This window comes from Tupaia chinensis, unplaced genomic scaffold, assembly GCF_000334495.1.
Source record: "Tupaia chinensis unplaced genomic scaffold, TupChi_1.0 Scaffold141090_1, whole genome shotgun sequence".
Lineage (NCBI taxonomy): Eukaryota > Metazoa > Chordata > Mammalia > Scandentia > Tupaiidae > Tupaia > Tupaia belangeri.
Genome location: NW_006200956.1, coordinates 657791 through 670410, shown reverse-complemented (window position 1 = coordinate 670410; position 12620 = coordinate 657791). Strand labels below are relative to the sequence as shown.

The 12620-nt window shown below is 42.8% G+C and overlaps 1 protein-coding gene across 1 annotated transcript in view; it reads left to right on the top strand.

Moving 5' to 3' along the window:
- GABRG1 (gamma-aminobutyric acid type A receptor subunit gamma1) overlaps nucleotides 1-12620 on the top strand; it is a 103779-nt gene that overhangs the window by 62359 nt on the left and 28800 nt on the right. Inside the window, exons 4-5 of the mRNA XM_006162884.2 lie at nucleotides 11274-11494; nucleotides 12485-12567. Coding sequence (XP_006162946.1) covers nucleotides 11274-11494; nucleotides 12485-12567 — 304 coding nt within the window. The remainder of the gene's footprint in view (nucleotides 1-11273; nucleotides 11495-12484; nucleotides 12568-12620) is intronic.

Below are 12620 nucleotides of genomic sequence, written 5' to 3'. Positions count from 1 at the left end.
TCTGTGCCTAGAAATCTATCCACAATCTGGGGTGTTGTGTGTGTGTGTGTTTTTTTTTTTTTTTTTTTTGAGAGATTTTCACTGTAGGGCGCGTGTGCTCGCCAGACAGACAGAGAGAGACATAGAGACAGAAAGCGAGAAATCACCCCCCAGGGGGGATGGTCACACCGCAATCCCTTCTCCTCCATTCTCCTCTCGGGATCTTGGGCACGCACACACACGCGCCTGGCGTGTTTTTTAAGTCACCGGGTCCGGGACACGAACCGCGGTCGACTACGTGGGAGTCCAGCGACATAGCCATTACGCTAACTGCTGGTTCCCGAGATTGTGTGTTTTCACTGGTTTGAGTAAATGCCTCGTGATAGCAGCTTACCATCTGACTCGCGAGTGCTCATTCCTGGGTTCCGGTAATCCTGATGCAGCCGACAGCAGTGAGCGCTCTAGGAAGTCCAGGGTGGCGATGGGAATCTGACAGCAAGCTCCAGCATGAGAGTAGTAAGGACCAAGCAGCTGTAACTGAAAACCCCAGGATGACGGGGACATGGGTCTCCTTGAAGAGAGTGGTCTGCCTGTCTTCCGCCCATCTACGACCAGTATCGAGAGATTGCCGGATGCAAGCTTTGAGATGAACGGTGGACCAGCAAGAGCTGCCCAAGAACGAGAGCCAGAGCACGTCTGCAGAACTGGATCCCAGCCTCACTGCCTGAGGGAGGTGTCACCCTGTCCTGGGATGTGCTTCAAAGCTGAAGAGCTCTCCTGCTTGAGAGTCTTGGTAAAGGGTCCTAGGAGATGAAGAGGTCGATTTCTCCTCTTTATCCACATTTAACCTGCCATTCTGATGGAGGGAACAAAGGGGGTTAGTCTTCTCGGATGTGAAGAATTGCAAGTGGTTTGTACGATATTTTAAAACTTGTTACCATAGTTTTAATCTTTACTTCGGCATACTATGTTAACTTTTTATTTGTCTTTAGACACTGCAACACTGATTTCTTTTCTCAGTTATTTATTTATTTATTTATTTATTTATTTGCTGTTAGGTGCATGTGTTCACCAGAGACAGACAGAGGGAAAGTGAAAAATTATCCCGGACCCCTGGAGATCTGACCACGCCACACTCCCTTTTCCTCCATTCTCCTCCCGGGACTTTGGGCATACACTCACACATGCCCAGCATGTCCCTCAAGCTTTTGGGTCTGGGACTCGAACCACAAAGCTGGCCATGTGGGATCCAGTCACCTTAACCGTCACTCCACCAGCTGGCCCCTTCACAAATTATTGTAAAACTTACTTTCCTTTGTTTCAATACTAGAAGAGATAAAATTATAGAAATAAATGAGTTTTCACCGCTATACTTCTTTGATTGATTGTGTTCCTTTGCCCCATACAGCAGAGTTCAAGTTCTCAGCATTTGAATTTAAATTAAGTTCCAAATCTTCAAAATTCATCAAAATAATTTTATTTCTTGATTCGAATGTACGTTTTCATTTTTATTTCATGTTTTTGTTTGTCATATTTATTTACTAACATGGAGTGATGGGGCTTTGGCTTCTAAAATAGACAAGCTATGCCCTCCGTTCAGAGGCCGATAAACTTAGGAGGGGAAAATGCAAATTAGAGTAATATAGGAAGAGAAAGGCTAGAAAAACAGTACTGTATATGGACCCACACACTTTTTACATTGTAAATGGTGACCCTCATGCTATTTTTTTTCTAAATAATATTTTCATGATTTTTTAAAATTATAAAACAAATACATGTTCCATATGGTAAAATTAAAATTTTGATTTAGGTAAGAGAACAAAAATTAAAGTATCCTGGAATATCATTATCAGTGGTTACCATTGTCACTACTTTTTTAATAACTTTATGTGCATAATTCTGCCTAATGCTATAATATTGTATGTATTCTTTTATGATATTGTGTCTTTCTACTTATTATGTTATGAATTTTATTTTAATTACTGCTTTTAAATTCATTAAATGCTGCATAATATTAGGGGTGTCCTTTTACCACGATATGTTTACTAACTCGTTGTTTAGCAATCGGGATGTTTACCATCTGTTGTCTGTAAGAGCCGTATTACCATGAGCAAGTCCCCTCAGTGCAGCGGTTGCTTCTCCGAGATACAGGCACACACCGGGACCCGTGGGAGGTCGTGGCCGGGTTCTGGGAAGTGTCTGTTTTGCGTTCTCTGCTAATAGGATGCCTCAGGGAGAGCCCCACGGTGCAGAGCGCTTTATGAATCAGTCCACACGGAGCGCTGTGGAGTAGTAGTGGTGTCAGGTTGGGTTCCAGGGGTTAGTTCTGGCAGAAGGAGGGCCTAGTCTGTTGTAGCTCTTGATTTTAGTACATCTGATAAAAACGCGGCTTTAGTCTTGCTTTCAATGTAGCCGCTCCATGCCACTGTTCTATTTGTCAGATAGTTGATTCAAATATATCATGAGATTTCTTAGTTTTTATCCCTTTGTTTAAAATTGAATTACTGAGGACCAACAGATGGCATAATGGTTATGTCACTGGACTCCCATGTAGTCAACCATGATTTTTTTTTTTAATTGAAGAGGTTTTTGCTACAGAGCACGTGCGCTCGCCAGAAAGACTGAGAGAGACAGAGAGACAGAAAACGAGAAATCATCCGCAATCCCTTCTCCATTCCCCTCTTGGGATCTTGGACATGCTCACACACGTGCCCGGCGTGAGTTTAAGCCACCGGGTCCAGGACTCAAACCACAGTCGACTACATGGGAGTTGAGCAACATAGCCATTATGCTAACTGCTGGTCCCTCAACCGTGATTTGAGTCCTAGACCCAGTGGCTTAAAACTCATGCTGGGCACATGTACATGCATGCCCAAAATCCCGAGAGGAGAATAGTAAAAAAGGGATTGCGGTGTGGTCATCTGTCCTGAGGGGTGATTTCTTGCTTTCTGACTCTCTGTCTCTCTCTGTCTCAATGGCAAGCACACATGCCCTATAGAAAATATCTCTCTAAAATAAATAAGTGAAAGAAAGAAGAAAAAGAAAGAAAGAAAGAAAGAAAGAAAGAAAGAAAGAAAGAAAGAAAGAAAAAGAAAGAAAGAAAGAAATGGAATTACATGTGTTATATGTAATACAAAGTGCTTTCAATGCTAAACTCAAAGTTATTAGGCAGCCTCTCTGTTTTATTTTCTTTATTACCCCTATTTATCTTATATAGTATTATTTTATTTTTCAAGTTTTTCTTTCAGTAAAGACAGAGAGAAAGAGAGAGAAGAAAAGTGAGAAATCACTACTCCCCCCACACACAGGGGGGATGGACACACCACAATCCCTTCTCCACAATTCTCTTGGGATCTTGGACATGCATGTATGCATGCAGTATAATTTCCTTTCTCTCTCTCTCTCTCTCTCTTTCTCTCTCTTTTTTTTTTTTTAAAGGTTTTTGCCTTAGAGCATGTGTGCTCACCAGAGAGAGAGAGAGAAGGAGACAGTGAGAGGGAAAGTAGTGAGAAATCACCCTCCATGGGGCATGACCACACCACAATCCTTTCTTCTCCAGTCTCCTCTTGGGATCGTGGGCATGCACACACATGCGCCTGGTGTGTTTGAAGTCACCATATTTGGGACTTGAAATGTGATCAACCGTGTGGAAGTCCAGCAATGTAACCAAATGCTGGTCCCAACCCCACGTGATTTTCAAGCCTCCAGGTGGAGGGCTTGAAGCACATAGTTGGCCGTGAGGGGGACAGGGCCTTAACATCCATGCTACCTGCTGGACCCCGTTTCATTTCTTAGAATTTATTTATAGAAACTGTGTGACACGGTGATGCTTTACTAATAATAGAGAAGTACAACAAAACAGTAATGTCTTAAGAAACAGCAGTTTAACACACATAGTGGTAGTTAGCATGCCTAAGACAAGTTTAGGAAATTAGTATTTTGCCATCTTAGGAGACTGCATTCTAAAATTGTGTCGAGATACATATAGTGGTCGAATGTTAAAACTACAATTATCTTAAATGTGTGCACACACGTGCCCCCCCACACACATATTTTGGTATGTTTCATGTATTTAATACAAAGTGCTCACACCTAGGGAGCTGGTGGCCTACACGATTCAGTTTGAAGAGTACTGGACAAATATCCCCTCTATAGATCTTAACTCCAAAACTTACATATATAAATTTTGCAATTAGATTTTGCTGACTTTGTTTAGTAAGAACCAATCTTCTGCCTTCTTTCCTTCCTTCCTCTCTCTCTCTCTTTTCTTCTCCTCCCCCTCCATTTTTCCCCCCAGAGGCCTTGAGGGATCTTGGACATGCATGTATGCATGCAGTGTAATTTCCTTGAGGAGGAGATGGACTCTAAGCCAAAGTGTTCTAAACCCTCATAACTCCAAACTAATTATAGCAAAAAGGCAGCTTTTTCTATCTTTAATTTTTTTTTTCCAGAGGTCATATGTACTCACCAAGACAGAGAGAAAATGAGCAAGTGAGAAAGCACCCTTCCCCCTGCCATGGGGATTTTTTAAAGGTTTTTGCCTTAGAGCATGTGTGCTCACCAGAGAGAGAGAGAGAAGGAGACAGTGAGAGGGAAAGTAGTGAGAAATCACCCTCCATGGGGCATGACCACACCACAATCCTTTCTTCTCCAGTCTCCTCTTGGGATCGTGGGCATGCACACACATGCGCCTGGTGTGTTTGAAGTCACCATATTTGGGACTTGAAATGTGATCAACCGTGTGGAAGTCCAGCAATGTAACCAAATGCTGGTCCCAACCCCACGTGATTTTCAAGCCTCCAGGTGGAGGGCTTGAAGCACATAGTTGGCCGTGAGGGGGACAGGGCCTTAACATCCATGCTACCTGCTGGACCCCGTTTCATTTCTTAGAATTTATTTATAGAAACTGTGTGACACGGTGATGCTTTACTAATAATAGAGAAGTACAACAAAACAGTAATGTCTTAAGAAACAGCAGTTTAACACACATAGTGGTAGTTAGCATGCCTAAGACAAGTTTAGGAAATTAGTATTTTGCCATCTTAGGAGACTGCATTCTAAAATTGTGTCGAGATACATATAGTGGTCGAATGTTAAAACTACAATTATCTTAAATGTGTGCACACACGTGCCCCCCCACACACATATTTTGGTATGTTTCATGTATTTAATACAAAGTGCTCACACCTAGGGAGCTGGTGGCCTACACGATTCAGTTTGAAGAGTACTGGACAAATATCCCCTCTATAGATCTTAACTCCAAAACTTACATATATAAATTTTGCAATTAGATTTTGCTGACTTTGTTTAGTAAGAACCAATCTTCTGCCTTCTTTCCTTCCTTCCTCTCTCTCTCTCTTTTCTTCTCCTCCCCCTCCATTTTTCCCCCCAGAGGCCTTGAGGGATCTTGGACATGCATGTATGCATGCAGTGTAATTTCCTTGAGGAGGAGATGGACTCTAAGCCAAAGTGTTCTAAACCCTCATAACTCCAAACTAATTATAGCAAAAAGGCAGCTTTTTCTATCTTTAATTTTTTTTTTCCAGAGGTCATATGTACTCACCAAGACAGAGAGAAAATGAGCAAGTGAGAAAGCACCCTTCCCCCTGCCATGGGGAATGGCCATGTCACAATCCCTTCTACCCTCTTTCGAGATTGTAGGTACATGCACACATGCATATGCCTGGCATGTTTTCCACGCTGCCGAGTGTGCAGCCTTCCATGTGGAATCCAGCCGCCTTAACCAACAGGCCACGGCTGGCCCCATCACTACCGCTTCTGTTTTGCTTTGTTGATAACTTTCCTGAGTCGCCTTCATTTCCAATTTTTATTCTGGTTATGTTCATCCCGAGAAGTTTCCGTTTTCATCTTTGTATCCCAGTACGATCTCGAAGTTAGCTAGAACACTGAACCAATATTTGCTGAAAGACTTCGTTCATGAGCACATGTGATGTTACATACCCTTGGCAATTTCCATCCACAGACGTGAAAACCGAGCCCAGAGGGTGAGTGGCCAGCTCCGGGCCCCATGTCTGTGTTTGCCTCTCCTCCGATGTATTGCTAGGGTGATTTTCATGATCGAAGCAGCTGTCCTAAGGTCCTGGTTCCTTGTTTCTTTCTCTATTTGGAAGACAGGAAAACATCAGGTCTTTGACTTACCTGAGTGCTGTAGTATCAAGAAGCCAGTCCTTCTATGATACTTGAGCCAAACGGAGCGGAGAGCTGACTTGAGAGCGCTAACGCGGTCTGTGCTGTGAACAGCAAAATCTGGATCTTTCCTACCTGGAGCTCCGGTATCTGATGTGCTGCTCGCTGCGATGGGGCTGGACATGCTGTCCTGGTCACGTGATTATGCAGTTCAGGGAGAGAATAATGCCAAGGTGGGAAGATCGGAGTGGGATCAATAGAACGTGATGACGAAGTTGTGCCCGCGTGTTGGTTGCTTCAGTGGGTCTTGCACCTCGTGAGAGTTCCCATTACTGGAGGACAGCGATGTTGGACTAAGCAGTCCCTGACAATGTGAGGTGCAGGGCCGCTGCGACACGGAGGATGCGGGAGCCAAACCATAGCACAGTTACATCAAGGAGGGATCGATGTGATGAGCTTAGAAATCAGGATGGCTCACTTCCCGTTTATTCACTAATGCTGTTTGGGCAGCTAACTTACAAGGAGAAATGGTAAATCTCACAGTGCCCACTGGATCTCAAATGTTCCTGCCCTCAAAATGTTTCCCCTAAAGCTGTTGTGCTTGTGCTGAGTGAACGGCACTCCTGTTTCATGCACTCCTCGCTTATTTTGCATGCAGATCATGGTGGCCGCTAAACGAGGGCAGGACGTACAAGAGCACAGTTGGACCGTCATCTAGAAATTACACGGACACAAAGGAGTACGTGAAATTGGATTTTTCCATGACGTATAAAATGCTACAGACTTTAATGACCTTCTTATCTCAGTGAGGCATTTTTTAAGGATTAGCAATTTTAAAGAGTTTGGGAGTTTTAGCCTCTGCCAAGGGTTTGGAAAGGACAGATTGTCGTATATGCTATGTATCCTTTTCTTGATCGTAGGTTGAGTGGACAGTTGTGAGTAGAAAACTCGAAGGATTTTTCTCAAGATTGTCTACTTAGAAAAGTTTGACCCCTTGGAAATGATAACTTGAAAAAAAAAAAAAGATTAGTACCTGAGAATCAGGTATCCTGAAGAACTACTGTGTAATGCTAAGCAGTTCATCTGGAATTCCATTCCTGCAAAGTCTATTTCCAGGGCTGCTGTCAAGGCCCTGTGAGGAGCACTGTGGCCAGTGTAGACACCAAGAGGCATGGGCTTCCCTCCACCTCCCAGTGAGGGGTACTTGCCGACTCAGAGTCCTCACTGTGGTTTTAAGCAATTTCTACTGTTAGGTCAGCAGATTATGCAAAAGTGTGAAATCATTCTGGGAAATTACCTTGGTTAAATATTCTTTCCATTGTCTTGTCCACCCTTAGAATGTGTATAAGCCTTCTTGGTATTTGCATTTATCCTCAAAACCAGAAACCGTGCCACTAACATGGATCACACTGGTAAACTCTGAATGGTTAATCGTTTATGGTAGGCGAAGAGGCTGTTAAGAGAAATCGTAATTCATCCCACAGAAAAACTACCTGACTTGAGAAGCAGGAGGCGAAAGTAGGGACCCAAAATAACTTGAGCAAAGCTGTCCGAGAATTCTCCCCAGGGCTCACGAAAGAGGTACATGGGTAAGGGCTCACTTCTCCCTGGGTGCCCCTGTGGTGCAGCACTGCGTCAGAACTGCCCCAAAAGGTGGTCAGCATCTGCGGTGTAAGGGACACTTTATTAATATGGGTCACAGGCTGTGCTTTGCCTTATGGCTCAGCTTGAGTTCCAACCAGTGAAACAGCAAGGCTTATAACAGCAGGGCTTATAAGGGTACATGGCTGCAAAAATGCTTTCAGAATCAGCACAGTTTGATTCTTGCCACCTAAGAAGTTACAGAGAACAAAATTTTAATCATCTTTCTCTAAGTTACTCTAGCGTGGTGACGGAGGCGATGTGAAGGAGGGCCGAGATGCAGGTGTTTGTGCGCGGAGACATCAGGTCTTTGTACCGTGCAGAACCACAGCCGACATACATGTGGGGCGAGGACTGCATATCACTACGGGGAGGGACTGCAGTGTTCATTTACATGTCTCTGAAGCGCTTTCTGAAACACACATCTCGTATTTAATTATGTGCTATCTAGGCCCTTGTTGGATTCTAAATGGTTATGATTAGGTGTGTGCTTTTCTGAAATTGCAACATGGTTCATGTCTGAAGTTTCCCTCTCAATTTATCCCTGCATCCTGATTACGCAAATTGTAATTATTAATATCCTGCTTGGAAATAAGGATTTGATCTAGCTTCTCTATTAATATATTGACTTTTAGTCCATTTACTTATTATTCTTTGTGATGTTTTTTTTTCAATTTTTAATGTATTGGTAAAACTTCCAACTATGTTTCTACTTCTTATATTAAATATTTATCTCCTTTCAGGTAAATTGGCCAATTACAAACATCACATCAAGAGCAAACAAATTCACAGGATACGTCATATTTTTCTTTTTTTTAAATTTAGAATTACTTATTTGTTTTTATTATTGTTATTATTACTTTAATTCACTAGAGAGAGTCAGAGAGGGAAAGTGAGAAAGCCAGCTGCCAGGTCAAGACTTGAACTGTGGTCAGCCACATGGGAGTCCCGTACCTTAACCAATAACCACTTGCTGGGCCCCATATTTTTCAATTTGCTTTTCTTTCTCTTTTAATATTGAACTTACACGCACACACAGACACACATACGTATACACACTCACACACACACACACACACACACAGTCACGCTTTGCTTAACAACGGGGACGTGCTCTGAGGGCACTGTGTTAGGTGGCTTTGCTGTGTGACATTGAGCACTCCACATCTATACCTGCCCACCTGGGCAGAGCAGGGTGGCCGCCAGAACGCTGTGGGGTCACTGTCACGTCTGCGGCCCATTGCTGACTGCGTGTCGTTAGGCGGCACATGACAACATGTATAAATATATTTACGTCTTTTCTCCACTTTCTTTCCCCATGGCATTGATTGCTGCTGCTGCTTCTGAGTAACTAGATGGGGTGGGGGCAAGCAGATGGTTTAGCAGTTATGTCGCTGGACTTCCGGATGGCCAACCACGGTTCGAGTCTCAGACTTAGTGGCTTGAAACTTGCCAGATGCGTGTGCGTGTGTGCCCAAGATCTGGGGAGGAGAATGGAGGAGATGGGGTTGCAGCGTGGCTACCCCCCTGGGGGGTGATTTCTCACTTTACCTTTCACTGTCTCTGTTTCTCTCTCTCTCTCTGGTGAATATACACACCCTAAGGGAAAAAAAAACTCTAAGAAAAAAAGACAAAACTTAAATAAATAAGTAGCTGGTGAGAGAGAGCCAGAGGGGAAGCACCCTTCCATGGGATGTGGTCACAACACAGTCCTTTTTTCTCCAATGCTCCGTCTTGTCAGGACTTTGGACACAAGTGTAGACACTCCCTGTTTCTTTTTCAAGCTGCTGAGGTCAGGATTTGAACTTTGGTCAGCCGTGTGGGACTCAGTTCCCAATGCACAGTGCTTATCCACTGCACCATGGGGCCAGTCCCATTGCTGCATTTTTATTCATAAATGTTATCAAATAATTTTTAAAATTTGCTATAGGTGGGCCAGCAGGTGGTGTGGTGATTAAGGGTAGCGGCCTCCCACATGACTGACCACAGTTCGAGTCCTGGACCTGGCAGCTTGCTTTCTTACTTTCCCTCGCTCTCACTCTGTTTCTCTCTGGTCAAATTTAAATAAATAAATAAATAAATAAATAAATAAGGTTCAATAAAATAATTCTTTAAAAAAATTTGCTATAGGATATGTGCATTTGCCAGAGAGAGGTGGAGAGAGAAAGAGGGAACATGAAAAAGTGACCACCTTGGGGGATGACCGCGTTGCAGTTCCTTCTCCATTTTCCTCTCAGGGGCTTGGGATTGCTCACGTGTGTGTTCCTCAAGCTACCAGGTGTGGGACTCCAACTGCACACTGGACATGGGGCATATGGGACCCACCGCCTCCACACCTGCCACCAGCGGACCCTATTAAATAAATGTTAGCACTTAGGGTACGGCAGGATTTGTCAGGAAGCGGGAGATAATACCTTGTTACCTATTGGCTAGTTCTCTCATAAGCATGCCGTGTTCTCTGTCCAGTTCCTTGCGATGTGGGACAAGGCCTTCGATCCAGTTTTGGAACCCACACACCTCCCTGTGACTATTGTTACATGCATTTGTTGTGGGTGTGGACTTGGGAGCCAGCCTGCGTGGCTCAGTTTCCACACACGCTGTTTGTTGGCCGTGCGATGTCCCCGTTAGTCACTAAGTGGTACTGAAAATGAGCTTAGAGTAATGCACATTTCATAGGTTGCAGCAAGGATTTGGTGACATGATGAATGCAAAACTTTAAAGTGTTTGACATGTTGTAATTGTCAACAGATTTATTTGTGGCTGTGTTTAAATGTTTAAAAACAATAGATCTAAAAAAATTGTAATTAACAGGACCAACAGTTAGTGTAATAGCTATCTCGCTGAACTCCCACATAGTCAACCACGGTTTGCGTCCTGGACCCGGTGGCTTGAAACTCACGCATATGCGTGCGTGCCCAAGATCCCGAGAGGAGAATGGAGGAGAAGGGATTGCAGCGTGGCCGTCCTCCCTGGGGGGTGATTTCTCGCTTTCTATCTCTCTGTCTCTCTCTGTCTGCCTGGCGAGCGCACGCGCTCTATAGCAAAAACTCAAAAAAAAATTGTAATTAATATTTTAGACAAAGAACAAGGTGAGGGCGTTTAGGAGATGTGGTAGCTATTTGCATCTAGACTTGGTACTTATTTGTGATTGATTTGTGTGTGTGAGCAGAGCACAACGTAAATATCACAAAAACTAGCCTAATTGTTGACACTAAGATAATTTCATTTTATATTTAATGACTAGACCTATTGATACATGTTATAAAATCCTAAATAAAGTTTACAAGATTAAAAAAAGAATAAAACTACACTGGAAATATTAGGTGTTATCTTCCACGACTCATGTAAACAATTAAAAAGAAAAGTTAAGATAATTACATACTTTCTTCTCCAAAAAGGCTGATTCCAAGTGCACATCCTAGAATATTTATCCTATCAGACTTCTGGTAAAGCGTCTGAGAGAGAGGCTTTACTGACATGTGGTTACTCTCTTTTTTATCTTTTAGGAATACACAATAGATATCATTTTTGCCCAAACCTGGTTTGACAGTCGTTTGAAATTCAATAGCACCATGAAAGTACTTATGCTCAACAGTAATATGGTCGGAAAAATTTGGATTCCGGATACTTTCTTTAGAAACTCAAGAAAATCTGACGCTCACTGGATCACCACCCCAAACCGTCTGCTTCGAATTTGGAATGACGGACGCGTTCTGTACACCCTAAGGTACCACTGTTTTAAAAAAGTAGTTGCTCTAATTTATTCTCCATACGGAGAGTTGATTAGCTCCTAAAGTTTTCTTCTCCAAAGTTATAAAGTAAGAAATACGGAATTCCTTTCATGCTCAAATCTGAAATGCTGAAGTATTGTGACAATACTTTTCTTAAACTCGGAGTTCCTATCTTGCAGAAGAGACTAGAAGCAAAGAGGAAAATTTCGTCAGTTTTCCTCCTTGGAAGCAGAAGTTGTGCACAAACACGCTTTGTAACCTATGCTGAAAATGATTGGCTGAGATTGTGCCCCACAGCCCACCTGCTCTGAATTTTCTGGTTTTCAACAGTGTAGTAAAATATCCCTACGAAAAGATTAAGGATAGAAGGTTGTTGTGTAAGATTCACGTTTATTAATTATGTTGCCTTGAATATATCATCTTACTAAGAGCCATCCTTATGGAAAGATGTTCATGATAAAATAAGAAAAACATGACTCTTTTTTACCATGTGTAGTGTGTTCATGTGGTGAGTGCATCCATGCGTGCGTATGCATGTTGAGGTTCTGAAGTACGAGTTTTTAAATGTAGTGCCAAATCATTGAAATGTGTGCAAGACAACTTGGTTGGCTGGAGATAAAAGTGTTAGCATTTTCATACTAACTCATGAAGATAAAATATTACTATGTATAACCTTGAGACTTTAGAATTATTATATGCTAGTACATCGAAGTCCATTGATATAGGTCAAGATAAAGTGTTAGAGGCCAGCCAGGTAGTGTGATGGTTAAGGTGCTGGCTCCCACTTGGTCAACTCTGAGGGTTCGAGCCCCCAGATCCAGTGGCTTGAAAATCATGCGATGTGTGTGCGTGTGCATGCCCAAAACCCCAAGGGGAGACTGGAAAGATTTGTAGCATGGGCATCCCCCTGAGGGGTGATTTCTCACTTTCCCAATGTTTAAAATGATTTCTCTTTATGTGATATTTATTTCTTTTTATCTAAATAGATTGACAATTAATGCAGAATGTTACCTTCAGCTTCATAACTTTCCTATGGATGAGCATTCCTGTCCATTGGAATTTTCAAGTTGTAAGTGATAACATGTTTGATAATTTATGGAATTTGAACCTCAGATCCTTTTT